Source organism: Octopus bimaculoides, chromosome 6, assembly GCF_001194135.2.
Source record: "Octopus bimaculoides isolate UCB-OBI-ISO-001 chromosome 6, ASM119413v2, whole genome shotgun sequence".
Lineage (NCBI taxonomy): Eukaryota > Metazoa > Mollusca > Cephalopoda > Octopoda > Octopodidae > Octopus > Octopus bimaculoides.
Genome location: NC_068986.1, coordinates 39,159,804 through 39,174,742, shown reverse-complemented (window position 1 = coordinate 39,174,742; position 14,939 = coordinate 39,159,804). Strand labels below are relative to the sequence as shown.

At 35.3% G+C, this 14,939-nt stretch overlaps 1 protein-coding gene across 2 annotated transcripts in view; it reads left to right on the top strand.

Annotated features, from left to right (window-relative positions):
- LOC106882052 (copine-8) overlaps positions 1 to 14,879 on the top strand; it is a 263,320-nt gene extending 248,441 nt beyond the window's left edge. Inside the window, exons 18-22 of one of the 2 annotated variants that reach the window (XM_052968690.1) lie at positions 350 to 477; positions 3,485 to 3,587; positions 4,748 to 4,805; positions 10,985 to 11,058; positions 14,242 to 14,879. In XM_052968690.1, the coding sequence (XP_052824650.1) occupies positions 350 to 477; positions 3,485 to 3,587; positions 4,748 to 4,805; positions 10,985 to 11,058; positions 14,242 to 14,445 (567 nt within the window). In that variant the 3' untranslated portion in view covers positions 14,446 to 14,879. The remainder of the gene's footprint in view (positions 1 to 349; positions 478 to 3,484; positions 3,588 to 4,747; positions 4,806 to 10,984; positions 11,059 to 14,241) is intronic. The other variant, XM_052968691.1, reaches the window with a different exon arrangement.
- The last annotated feature ends 60 nt before the right edge of the window (positions 14,880 to 14,939 follow it).

Here is a 14,939-nt window from a genome sequence, read left to right as displayed (position 1 = left end):
TAATTATATGAATTCTTGTGTGTAGCACACAAGATTGGAAAAATTTTCTGAAAATTCCAAAAACTAAAAAGAAGTTACAAGGGATAATATGGGGTGATTAAACCAGAATTCTACTGACATTTCTACTGGTCTTTTAAACATGACTATAATTAAAAATTATAATAAATTCTCACAAGTAAGCACAAAACTGTGAAAGGATCACCTGTACAAAATAACCACTTTTTTGGCTAATTCCAGTTTTCTGGAAGCTAAATAAGAGGCCCTGTAGTGTACTTAGCTTGGTGAATAATGTTTGAGTAATTCTTGGAAGTTTACTTTTGTTTATAATCTTTTTCTTTTTCCTTTCAAGAATGGTACTATTGAAAACCCTTATTGTGAAGGTATCCAAGGTGTGATAGATGCTTACCATCATACCCTTCATTCCGTACAACTTTATGGCCCAACAAATTTTGCCCCATGTATCAATTATGTCGCTCGGTAAGTAAATTATATGAGAGTTCTTATTAGAAGTAGTTAGGAATATGTTTTCTGTACAACTAGAATATTAATTAGCTGATTATTCACAGTTATTAATTGTTGTCATTGTTGTTGTTTAACCCCTTGGTCAGTTCTGACTGAACCAGATCTATGATCCAACTCATTCCAGCTATACCCATCTCAATTTTTTCAGGTTAAATGTACCCTAAATGACATTATCTAATGTTTATATGCTTTTGTTTGACAGTAGAGTCTGACTTGAGGGAGACTTTGCTGCTATTTCTAGTGGGTTGAACAATCACTCTCTCTTTGATTCAAGGTTTCTTTTTCACCTACTTCACTGGCTCCCAGTTTCCTAAAACTACAATTCTTAGTATAGTATATGTATATGACGTGTATGTGTGTGTACACAAATATACAAGTTGTGATGTGTATTTTCCATTCATGAAAATATATCCAGCTATAACCATAGGGAAATATTACCTTACTTGGGAAGTTTTCTCCTTTATGAGTTTTGATCTGAGCTTTTATTTATTATTTTTTTCACAATAGCTGTGAGAACAGCAAGGCAGGTGTGACACTTTCAGATGTTTTGACAAAGAATTCATACCATACCATACCATTTCCTTTAAGCCGTTTCTGGTGATTACAAGGGTTTTTTTAAATTCATTCTTGGTATGAAACTAATTGGTGAATTGGCTTCTATGTGAATATAATATTGTATTTTATCATAATAGTATACCCACTTCAATAGCCAATATTTGAGTGCCTTTTTTTTCCTAACTCTTGAATGTATGTGTGCGTGTGTGTGATGGAATCTACTGTCAAAGATGACATATGAGTGTTCAGTTTTTGCTGATCAGATGCATAGCTCACTCCCTCCATCAAGTTGACGTCAGATGTCGAAGTGATCACAGAGCAACGTTAAATGAAGTATTTTGCTCAACTATCTAGTCCAAGAATTGAAACCACGATCTCATAATCGTGAGTGTAACATCCTAACCACTAGGCAATGCGCCCTCGTCTTTTATATATGTAGTAACTTGAAAATAAGTGTCTTGCTCGAGAACACAACTCACAACCCGGTTCGAGAATCAAACTCACAACCTCACTATTGTAAGCTCGATCTTCTAATCACTGATGCACGTGCCTTCGCATAACACACACACACATACAAAACACACAATGAGGGGAAATAACTCTCTCAAACTTAATTTGTCACATGACAGATGAAGGGGACATTACAAGGACAAATTACAACGTCAATACATGACGTAATCTTCCAATACTAGGCTCGCACTTATCATCATCATCATCATCATCATTATCATCATCATCATCATCATCATTTATTAGATGTCTATGTTTAATGCTGGCATGGGTTGGATGGTTTGACAAAACCCAACATGGCTGGATTAACCTTCCTAACAACAGCCACTTTGCAGCATGTACAAAGTGGGTTTTTTTTACTTTGTTTCTTGTTTTTTTATATCATTACTCGTGAAGTTGCCATGCAGCCCACAAGATCAAGATTCCCTTCAACTGAATGAGGCTATAGTAGAGAAGCAAGCAGCTTTATATTGTGGAATGAAGGATTAAAGTGAGAAAGAAGTGCCCAGAATAGTTTTCTCACTGTGGAGGGGCTACACAGTTATTTGCATATAAAAGAGAGGGTGAGATGACTAGGGTAAAGCTGGGAAAAGATAAAAATAGCGATGAGGTATCAGGGTGGACCCCCAAAATACAAGATGTGTAAAAGTGAGTGGGGACGGATGTTTAGGTGGGTAGATGGTGCTGGAGTGTATGGGATAGTGAGAGATGGTTAGAGACCATCAGAGTGAATATAATAAAGTACAAGTGTTGAAGAATGATGAGTAGATAAAGTATGGAAGGGTAGGTGGCAACTGTATAGATTGAGTAGAGTTGAGGGTTGGGGGTAAGGAATGACCAATGATTCATAAATTAGGAGAGGGAGGGGAGAGACAGTGCTGAAAAGGAGGTGTGGGGTGAAGAGTATAGTAATAAACAGAGAGGGGGAAAGAGATGATATGTGGTTGGCCAGTTGGACGAGTATGGGGCAAACGTAATTTTGGGGGAGAGGAGATATTTAGTGTGGAGGAAAGATAATTTGGCAGCTGAAGAGGGCAGTATTAAAAATGAAAGCTGGATGACAAGTGAAATGGTTCTGCATGGTAAGAGGGGGAAGTGATATCAGGGCAAAGTTAGTGAAGTTTGCAGTTCTGCTCTCAGAATAATGTGGTTAGAGAGTCAATAGCTGGTTGGAATGTCTTGAGGAAGAAATTAGACAGGAGTGCAGTAGTGCATATACATGTATTTATATACATTGTGCTTCCAGAATTTGAGTTTCACCGAGTGGGGTGGGTCTTCTCAAGAACCACATATTGCCAGTCATCCTATCTTTTGTTATTTCCTCTTTGATGTTCAAGGTCCTGATATCAGTCTTCAAGTGTCTACCTTTTCTGCAAGTTCCATCTGTACTAAGTGAGCAGCACTTAATTCACCTGTCCTCATCCATATGCATCATATATTTTCATACTGGTGCAGCCTTCTTTCTTATACATTACATCTAATTCATCTTATGTCCAATTTTTTAAGTGTTGTTTGAAGATTTCTTACATTTTGAGTTCTGCTAGAAATAGTGACTCATAATATTTTGTTTTGCTTTTTCTTTGTTTTTGTTTTTTTACTTAAGGTGGTGAGCTGGCAGAATTGTTACTGTGCCAGGCAAAATGCTGAGTAGCATTTTGTCTGTTTATACATTTTGACTTCACATTCTGCCTCAGTCATCTTTGCCTTCCATCCATTCAGGGTCAATAAAATAAGCACTAGTTGATGTAATCAACTAACTCCATCCCCTAACTAATTGGCCTTGTAACAAAATTTGAAACCAATATTATAATTTTTAATCTTCAGGTGTGCATCTTGATATATCTTTCTTCAAAATGTGTTGTTCTCCTTATAATATTAGCCTTTTTTTTTTCTTCAGATGTGCATCTTTACATCAAGATGGCAATGATTATTTCATCCTCCTCATTTTGACTGATGGAATTATTACCGACATGCCCCAGACAATGGAAGCAGTTGTTAATGTAAGTGTCCGACTTAAAGTCATTGTATTATTGCAACTTTACTTTATTCGCTATTTACTGCAAAATTTACTCCAAACTTCATGTTCTCTGATATCAATTTATTGACTTCTAACTTTGGCACAAAGCAACAAATTGGTAAGGAACAATGGATGTGGTCGATTGAATTAACTCTGTCACCTTACCCTCAAGAAGTGTGTGGTAAAGACAGCAGCTGTAGTATTTGAACTTGGAGGGAATAAAAGAATGTAATTACATAGAGCAAGACTTCATCAGATAAACACTACCTTCACCATTGATGCTGATGCAGTGGTAAATATACATTGGTTGGTTGGTTGGTTGGTTGGTGGAGTAAAACAGAATTGTCTATCAACAGATATTTCAAAGTTGCCATACATATGTTGGATTAAAATAGTCAAGTTACACAGTCTGATCACTTAGAAGTGTCTATGTTCTAGAAAGAATATATGGAGAAGGCTCATGAGAGAAAGCTTACCAAATACTATGAGCTGGTAGAGCAGTTCAGAAACTAAGACTAGCAGCACATTATGAGACAATTGAAGTAGGCTGATGGGGTTTTATTGGGTGTTCATTCTGAAAAGCTTTGACTGGACTTGGAGTTACTAGTGCAGCAAAGAGGAACACCATAAATTCCATTACTCAAGCTGCAAAGAAAACCACCAAGTGGCTTTGGATTAAGAGGGCAGACCAGGGATTTGCTGTTACTGGGATAAAAGCTAGAACTTGATCAACCCCAGCTGGGTCAACTGAGTGAAAAAATCTGATGTTGAAAGACCCGAAAGTTTGCTGAGGCCCCAGAAACATAATTGATAATGCATCCCAGAGCATCTGTGAAATATATCTTGTAACCTCTAAAATTAACCATATACATCTATCTTATTAATCTCCATTAGTACACTACTAAATTGTCTTCAGCCTTGTGACTTCAGACGTAAATGAACATTTTCCAACTGCAGTCTTCCAGTCTTATTGAAGGGCATCCAGATGCAGAAGCACTAATTCCAATACACAGAGCATTTCACAAATTCAAACAAAGAGAAACAGATATAAAACACTAAAAATATTTTTTAAAAAGTGATATCAAAACAACCATATTGTTTATTACAGCAACGTAATTTCTTTCCCATCTTTTTACATTTTAGGCCTCAAAACTTCCTATGTCTATTATTATAATTGGTATTGGAGATGCTGATTTTGAAGGTTTGTTATCATTTTTATTAATTTTGTTGCATATAATAGGTGTGGCTCTGTGGTAAGAAATTTGCTTCCTAACCACATGGTTCTGGGTTCAGTCCCACTGCGTGGCGCCTTAGGCAAGCATCTTCTACTATAACCTCTGGCAACCAAAGCTTTGTGAGTGGATTTGATGAATGAAAACTGAAAGAAGCTTATTCTGTGTGTGTGTGTGCGTGTCTGTCTGTCTGTCTGTCTTTCTTTGTGTCTGTGTTTGTCCCCCACCACCACTTGGTAACCAGTGTTGATGTGGTTATTGGCCCCATAACTTATTGGCTTGGTAAAAAAAGACTGATAAGATAAGTACTAAGCTTAAAAAAAAAAGTACTGGGTTCAATTCAATCAATTAAAATGTTCTTCAAGGCAGTGCCCCAGCATGGCTGCAGTCTAATGACTGAAACAAGTAAAAGACAACCCTAATATTTTAGCTGAACTATTAGAAATTACATTGTCATTCCTTTCTTAAGAGTATTTAGCTTTGTCAGTTTTTCCAACCCTGTGTGTCATGATAATTTAGTATGCTGCACAATTCTAAAGGCATGACGAATATTTTATCAATGATTTATAGGCACGTGGTATTTTGTTGTGTAACCATAATATACTATAGGGTATATTAAACATTTTCACAAGTCAGCATCACGTTCTACTGTGTTAGCAGTGTGCTTTACATTATTTTGTTAAGGTTATTTCTACAGAAATTATAGCCAGCACTTATTTTTTGCTACAGTGTTTCCTATTGAGACGTCAGATGTAAACAAGCAATGAGACTGAATACAAAAATGGGTAATGAATGTATACGCCATATTTTGGGGGCTTTGCCCCTCTGTCAGCACCCATCTAACCCACTCTCACCTCCGAACACATTGCTTATATAGCCACTGCATACAACAGTCTAAAGTTATTGGATATACCAATTTTACGTATTAAACACATTCTTGGATGCTGGTACGTAAATATTAATAACTTGTAGGGACACAGTATTTTGTTATACAACCATCTTCCATGCATGCATGGGTAAGACAGTTGACAGGAGCTGGCCAGGTAGAAAAACTTCCCTAGACTACTGTGTCTGTTTTGGCAGGGATTTTACAGCTAGATGCCCTTCCTAACACCAACCACTCTGTAGAGTGGTTGGTTTTGGCATGAATTTTAACAGCTGGATGCCCTTCCAAATGCCAACCATGTTAGTATAGACTGGATGCTTTTAACGTGACACCAGCACTGGCAGAGTAAACAAGTAACTTGCAAGACAAGGAGTTATGAGAGGGGCAAGGGCATTTGAAGAGGGGAACTTGTATCAAAAGATGAAAAGTTAGCATGTGACAAAGAGACAGAGAGGCAGAAGTAGGTGTCTTGCCACAACAGTGAGCGCATTAGAGGGGGTGATCCAGTAGCAGATGAGGAAAGGTTAGAGTATGACAGAGAAATAGAGAGACAGAAATAGGTGTCGTACTATAGAGGACGTACATGGTTGGCCAGTGAGAGAATTTGCATTATTATGTTTTTTGTTTTTGTTTTTTTTTGGGGGGGGGGGTTCCACATTTTCCTTTGGTTGTTTTTTCATTTTCAGTACAAGAAAAATAAAAACAAAACAACAATGTCTTACTTATATAGATGAACTTTAATATTTCAGCCAAACCTTAGAGTATTTTGTATGGATTTCATAATTTGTTGGCTTGTTAAGAAATTTGGGAAATGTTTAATTTAGACCTAATTATAAAACCTTTTAACTCTTTTGCTGCTCAACTATAAATCATGCTTGTTAAGAACCAAGTATTCTAGTTGAAGAGTTTGTGAACCAGTTGAAATCTTTTCTTCCCCTTGCCAACATGAACTAGTCCACATTTAATATAATTGAACTAGTCCACATGCAAGTGAAGGCACATGGCTCAATGGTTAGAACATCAGACTCACAATCATGAGGTAGTGAGTTCAATTCCTGAACCGGGCTGTGTGTTGTGTTCTTGCGAAAGACACTTTATTCCACATTGCTCCAGTTCACTCAGCTGTAGGAATGAGTTGCAATATCACTGATGCCAGAGCTGTATCAGCCTTTGCCTTTCCTTTGGACATCATCAGTGGCATGGAGAGGGGATGTTGGTATGCATGCACAACTGATGGTCTTCCATAAACAACCTTGCCTGGACTTGTGCCTCGGAGGGGAACTTTCTAGGTGCAATCCCATGGCCATTCATGACTGAAGGAGGTCTTTTACTTTTTGCCCTCATGTAGTTGGTGGACAGTTATCTTGGGATTTATTAAAATGAAGCTATGAAGCATTTTTTCTGTCTGTTCCTCAAGGGAGGTCTGACTCTTGCCTAGTCTCATCTTCATGTTTATATTTTTCAATACAAGTTTTTTCCAGTGACCAAGTTTTGCTCTCACTACTGTCTAGTGGAATTATTCTCCTACTACCAACTACAGCCAAGATATTGAGTGGAATTATTTGTTTCTCTAGTTATTTATTTGATTCTATTTATCTAGTAGCTGCAAGGTTACAAAAATGTTGATACTTGTATCCCTAAGTAACATATTTCATACATTCAAAGAAAAACAAATCAATAAAAGTATGTTACGTTTTTTCCTTTAATTGTTAACCACTGAATGCTTTTATGAACATTATTATTGCTCTCCCCTTATTAAAAGGTATGTCTTGGGTTTATGAAAATACATCCGGCGTCAGTGAAGAGAAATGCTTAAACTTTGATGCATACAAGCATAGAAAAAAGACAGATGGTGGTAATAATGATATTGATAATTGATATTGATATTGTTTCCAATCACTTCACTTTCACCCTCAGTTCTTTTCACATAGCTGTCCACTAGAATATTTGTGTGATGCACATGAAGATATAAAAACAATATTTTAGCAAAGAGCAAACGTAAAAAGTGTTACTAGTTGATAAATATTTCAACTAAAATATTTAGTTTTGATTTGAAACAGTATTGATGTTTTTTCCTTCAGAAACTTGCACCATCCTTTACTTTCACTGTCTGTATATCAACAACAGACTTCACTGAATCTCAGTCTAAGTCACTTATCTGTAATCTTCACTGGAATAACTCACATTTGTAGGATTCACTGATAGTAGCTGCAACAACTTATTAAAGTTTGAGAAATATCCCAGAATCACTCACTGAATACTTGTTTTTAATACTTGCAAAATTGATTATAAATGATATTTATTTAATATCTGTTTTTAAAAATAGTTATTGATGTTATTATATAACAATATGTGATCATTGGACATTGTCTAATGACATGAATTCCTCCTGGTCAATTTACATTCATCAAAGGTGAATGAAGGGGAAGCATCTTCTCTGAGATGCAATTGTTATATATCAAAGATGTAATCCTTAAATCTCTTTATATAGCATAAAATGCTATATACGATTGAGTGAAAGGAAACAGAAGATACTTTGGATGACTTTGTTATCATTCATAAAGAGAATTTAAAATATAGAATTCATTGTTGATTATATACACATCATATATTCACTATTTAAAATGACAATGTTACAATTAGATGGATCTGTTCTTTAAGAAAATCTCATCCAGTAATCCCTGAAAAGTATTAATAGGCCATTAATCATTTATTTCAACATCACTGAGGAAGTAAAACAAACTGAAGAAGAATGGAGAAGAAAGTGCAGTCTGTTAACTTGATCTTAATGGTGTTCATCTCTTGTGCATTGAGAATAACAGAGAAATGGAAAATTATGCATCATATATTTTTCTTATGTTGGAAATACAAAGAATAGATCAAGCTTCTTTATCACAGTTCTTATTGCTAATAGAAGCTCAACCACAGAAACTAACCTTGCCTAACACAGATTATATGAGAAATGGGAGGGAGACATTAAAATTAATGATTATAAGGAAGGAAATCAAAACAGAGGATGATATGCCTTTACTTCTATAATAATAATAATAATAATAATAATAATAATAGTAGCAATAATAATAATAATAATAATAGTAGCAATAATAATAATAATAATAGTAGCAATAATAATAATAATAATAGTAGCAATAATAATAATAATAGTGCCTTGTAGAACTATTACTAAAGGTTTGCCTCCTTGGTACAGCCAGAATAATGAAGAAAGTATTAGGTAGTTGAAAAGAACAGATAGCATGCAAGACTCCAGGTGTTCCAACAAAATTGATGGAGAAAGAAATGACAGAAAAATTTAAGGTGGAGTACTTCTGCAGACTGAGACTGATCCTTAAGTCGAAATTAAACGGACAGAATAAGATTGAAGTTATCAACACCTGGGCTGTTTCACTCCTTAGATATGGAGCAGGGGTAATCACATGGACAGTAGATGAACTAAACTAAACAGCTTAGACAGAAAGACAAGGAAGTTGCTAACTAGATATGGAACACTCCATCAAAAAGTGACACATACAGACTATATGTACCAAGTAAAAGAGGGGGAAGAGGACTTATTGGATGCGAACACAGCATTAGAGCAGAAGAAAACAATATAGCATGGTGTGTAAAAAATGCCACAGAACTGCTATTATTAGAAGTAAGAAGGTCAGGCTTGTGTAGGATGAAAGATTGCAAAGATAAAGCACTATACAAGAAATTGAAAATGAATGAAACTGAAAATAGGTGGGTAAAGAAAAGAATGCATGGTCAATTTCATAGGGATGTTGAAGGTAAGACAGAAAAAAAAGATGGCTGTGGGTGACTAAAACTGATTTAAAACCGGAAACGGAGGCTCTAATCTGTGCTGCCCAAGAGCAAGCATTAAGAACAAACTACATAAAATACAGAATAGACAACACATCAGAAAGTGATAAGTGCAGAATCTGTGGACAAAATGGTGAAACCGTATGGCATATTATCAGCCAATGTACGCCACTAGCCCAGAAGGAATATAAGAGATGCCACGACTATATAGCCAGGCTTGTCCATTGGACACTTCGCGACAAGTATATACTTGACAGAGCAAAAAATTGGTGTGACCACAAACCTGAAGACATCATCGAAAATAAAAATGCAAAGATCCTATGGGACTTTATGATTCAGTGCAACTATGAGAGAGAACAGGAAGCCAGACATAGTCTTAATTGAGAAAGAAAACAAACTATGCTGGATCATAGATATAGCATGCTCAGCTGACAACAGGGTATGCAATAAGGAAGAAAGAAAAGTCAAGAGACATGACAGGTTAGCTTGGGAAGTTAAGCAGTCGTGGTTGAGGAAAAAGGTAGCAGCAGTACCAATAATTCTGGGGGCCCTGGGAACAGTGAGCAAAAATCTCAAGAAGTACATGGAACAAATAGGGGCTGCAATAAGGGTGAAGCACTTGCAGAAAACAGCACTACTTGGAACCATTCAAATACTCCAGAAGGGGCTCAAAAAATAAGAGGTGTTACCTTAGTTCACTGAGAGTGAACAGGTGACACCATAATACATCTCCAGCGTTAGAAGCTGTGCAAAGGCAATGATAATAATAATAATAATAGTTCTTTCAGATTTTGGCACAAGGTCAGTAATTTTAGGACAGGGTAGGTACTCAGTTGCATCAACCCAAGTATTTAACTGGTACTTGATTTTATTAACCTCAAAAGGATGAAAGGCTAAGTTGACCTTGGCAGCATTTGAACTCAGAATGTAAAGAGCCAAATGAAATATTGCATTTTGTCTGATGCACTAATAATTTTGCCAGCTCACCATCTTGATGACAACAATGACAACAATTCTATTGTGTCATCATTTCATCTTATGAAGTTTCATTAATATACATATTTAATAATGATTTTCAATGTCAGTGTTGTTGTTGACATCATGGTTTTAATTAACGTATGTAAAACAGAAATGGCTAAATGAGTTGTAACTTATAGTAACGATTTTGTTGCGAGTTCATATTTCTTTTAAGGTATTTTATTGTGTCTTTGGGTAGTAATGCTAACACCAGCATTTTTCAGTCTTTCCAGCTGTGGAGGAAACAATTTTAATTATAAATCCTGCTACAAGACCTACACATTATCCCAGAAGGTTTCTGTATTATTTACTTAATGTTATTAAATTTGAAGTCAATTACCAACTTCACTCTGTAGTTTGTGGAGACATTCATCTCTTGTATTGACTAATAGATATGTATGATAAATCTGTTCTTTAATGTTCCAGCTATGGAAATCTTAGACGGAGATGAAGTCAGAGTTTCATCACGGGGCAAATATGCTGAAAGAGATATTGTTCAGGTAAGATATATTTCTTGTGCTGATTGTGTGTTATTTCCCTGATGTTATTGATGTTTGTTATTTTGGAATTTTACTTCTGATATCTCAAATAAACAACCAGAAAATTCTTTTCTGAAACACAGAAGCATAATACTATATGAAGATTCTGTAACTCATAGAGGAACTATGACTGTTAGTGGCATTGTAATTCAGAGAGGTACAGTAACTAATATTAAATGCACAGAAAACCCTTTTTTGAAACATAGAAGCATAATATCATATGGAGAAACTAAGGCTCATAGAGGAACTATGAACTTTGCAGGCATTGTAACTCAAAAGTGAAGTAATTGGTACTTACAATTTAATCAACCCCATTGGAAAGATGGAAGACAAAGTTGAAAATATTTAAATTCAGAAAGTGAAGGGACATAACTCAATACAGCAAAACAGTTGGTCTATTTCACCATCAATTCTTCTATCCAACATCCTCTTATTAAGAGAAATAATAATAATAATAATGGCTCCTGATCTTAATTGATTGGAAGTGTTATCGTGTACATTGTTTTGTCTTGGTATAAAGGATGGGCTACAGCAAATATTCTGCTTAATAATGCCCAGATGCAGTACCAGGCAGTGGCTCTCATGGCTTCTGATCTTAACTGATTGGAAGTGTTATCATGTATATTGTTTTGTCTTGGTATAAAAGATGGGTTACAGCAAATATTCTGCTTAGTACCACAGATTTGCTTGTCAGTTGTTTGACCTTAACCAGTTGAGCATGTCCCTTGGTGGCTGACGATATGTGCATCTCTCATCATGAGCAGAAGTAGTGGGGGAACATCATAGCCATGTGTTGAGAGGAATTCTTTGGGATTTGAATAATTCACCTTTGGAAACGAGAGTGTTTTGCTCAACATCCTTAAACAAACCTTATTCGGGGACCTTTTGAGCAGGATGGGCTACTCGACCTGAAGAAAATTCTAACCGGGCCCCATCTGCAAGGTCATGCGCTGTTTATCTTGATATGAGATCAGCATGTCGCGCACATATGGTTGTGATGCATGTGCCTGGTGTACTCTTATCAGACGGGTAGTCATGATGGGTATAATGGGCTTCGTATATTTTACGCCGGTGTTACTTTGATGGCATGCACTGCTCTCTCACTCAATAATAATAATAATGATAATAATAATAATGGCTTTCGGATTTTGGCACAAAGTCAGCATTTTGGGGAAGGGGTTTACTCAATACCATTGATCTCAATACTTCACTGGTACTTTAATTTATCAACCCAACCTGAAAGGATGAAAAGCAAAGTTGACCTCAGCAGATTTTGAACTTAGAATGTAAAGAACCATATATGAATACTGCAAGGCACTTTTTCTAATGTTTCAACAATTCTACCAATTCATTGCTCTGGGTTATCATACAATATAATGGTGCCTGACATAGGCTGTAACTTGGAAATTTAAAGAGCCAAAGGAACTACCACATTCTGACTTAATGGTTTCTGGTTCACACACAAGGCCAGTGGTTTTGAAAGGAAACGGTTCGTTGCTACTATGAACTCCAGTACTTGGCTGGTACTTTATTTTATCAAACCCAAGACAATGAAAGGCAAAAGTTGAACTCAAGACGTAAAGAGAGGAAAGAAATATTCAGCCAGCTTGTCACCTTAAACAACCTTGATAATAATTCTAATGATAATGGTATCAAATTTTGGTACTAGGTCAGACATTTTAAGGGAGGGGACAAGGCAATTACATTGGATCCAGTGCTCAACTGGTACTTATTTTATTGACCCCTAAAGAAAGAAAGGTAAAGTCAGCCTTGGCGGAATTTAAACTCAGAACGTAAAGACAAATGAGATGTCAGTAAGCATGCTAACAATTCTGCCATCTCACTACAATAATAATGACGAAGAAGAAGAAGACGATGATGATGAAAAAGGAGGAGGAGGAGGAAGAAGAAGAAGAAGAAGAAGAAAGGACAACATCTGCATTATAAACACCTAACTATAAATATTAGCAATATTGTTCTATATTTAAACGTTGTGTTAACAACAAACAAGATGAGGACAAATATCCGTCAAATGTAAATAATGTAAATAATATTAGCAATATTGTAAATATTGTAGTTTCTGACATAGGAACAAGGCCTAGAATTTGGGGATTGGAGAATGAAATACATAGTCGATTTCAGAAGGATCTGAATTCAGAAGATGAAGTTACGCCCAGCATTTTTCTACATCATTCTCCCGATTCTTTGACAAGTGTTTTATGAGCCTCCAATGCTGAGCTGAAATTATCCAATCAACAAGCAAGGGGAAAGAAGTCATGCAGAGTAACCTCCCTTCAACCACAACATTAAAAATTAAATTCTGTATCTTTAAAAAGTAGATATGAAATACATTATACAAAGTGTCCATAAATTACCTTTACAATTTGAAAAACTCAGAAACAAATGAAAAATAAGAGTAACCCAGCAGAGTTTACTGGAAAACATAGGCAGACAAATAAAGTTTTTTAGAAACATCAGGATACTCCTATTTGGGCTCCATTGGTTGCACATAACAATAGATACAATAAATTGTGGCAGCTGTAAAGATCATTTATGTACACTCTGTATTATTTACTTAAGAAAAAAACATTACAGACAGATGAAACGTGCGTGTATGTGAAGGTAATGCACATTTTTATGCATACACAAATTTGCACGTCTCTGTATGCTTAAGAAAGAATAAATAGATGACGTGGTATTTTTGTCTTTAATAGTTTTTTGTAAAAAAAAAAAAAGTATCCTTTTTAAACTGGTAATGAGAAAATGAAAGAATTAACATAAAAATCCTGCCTCTTTATCTCTGGCCTCCAAAATACTTTTTTTGAAAAATTGCAAATATTTTTTTTTTAACATCCTTTTGTTTTATCTATTCACAACAGAAGCAGCTCTTGTAACAAGTATTAATTTGCACATCCAAGTTAAATTGCATGTTTTTATAATGCCTTAGACTGCTGGAGATATCCCCAGAAGTCATTTTGTGTTGATGAATGCTAAAAAACAACAAAATTCTATTATCGGTTGACAAAATTCGGTATGTTTACAGCATTATACACAACACATCCATGTTAAGTTGGATGTTCTAATTCATATTCTTTTGTTTATTTCTATTTATTTTTCTTACTCTTTCCTTGTTCTATTTTCCAGTTTGTTCCAATGAGGAATTTCACATTTAGTAATCAAGGAGATAATTCCTTGACCATACAAGCTCGTTTGGCTAAAGAAGTACTTGAAGAAATACCGGATCAATTCTTGTCTTACATGAAAAAACACAGCATAAAACCAAGACCACCGTTAATGAGACAGCCAACCATTTCTTCCATCACATCTTTGCCTGCATCCGAACAATGAAGGAAATAACAACTTTAATCTCTTTCTACTAACATTTTGAAAAAAACCATACAACAGCCTTCCCATTTTCCGTCCACCTTGCATCATTTACTTGCAATGGTGACACACTGAATCTTTCAGTTCACTTCTATGCTAAGCTATATCCAGAATTGAAGAAAACAAAACAAAAACAAACCCTTTGATATATATATATATAACATTTACATTTTCTGATGCAGAATATCAGTGACACTTTCATTCACTGAAAAATTATGCAAAGAATATCAAATATCTGGAAATAATATTGATCTGCAGTGAAAAAAAAAACCTTTTAAATATTTTAAATATTATTTCTTTTTTTATATTTTTTCCTTTTTTCATGATGTAAAGCTTTCCAATAATGACTATTTCTTATATATATATATATATGTGTGTGCATATATATATATATGTGTGTGTGCATATATATATATATATATATATATATATATATATATATACACACACACACATCA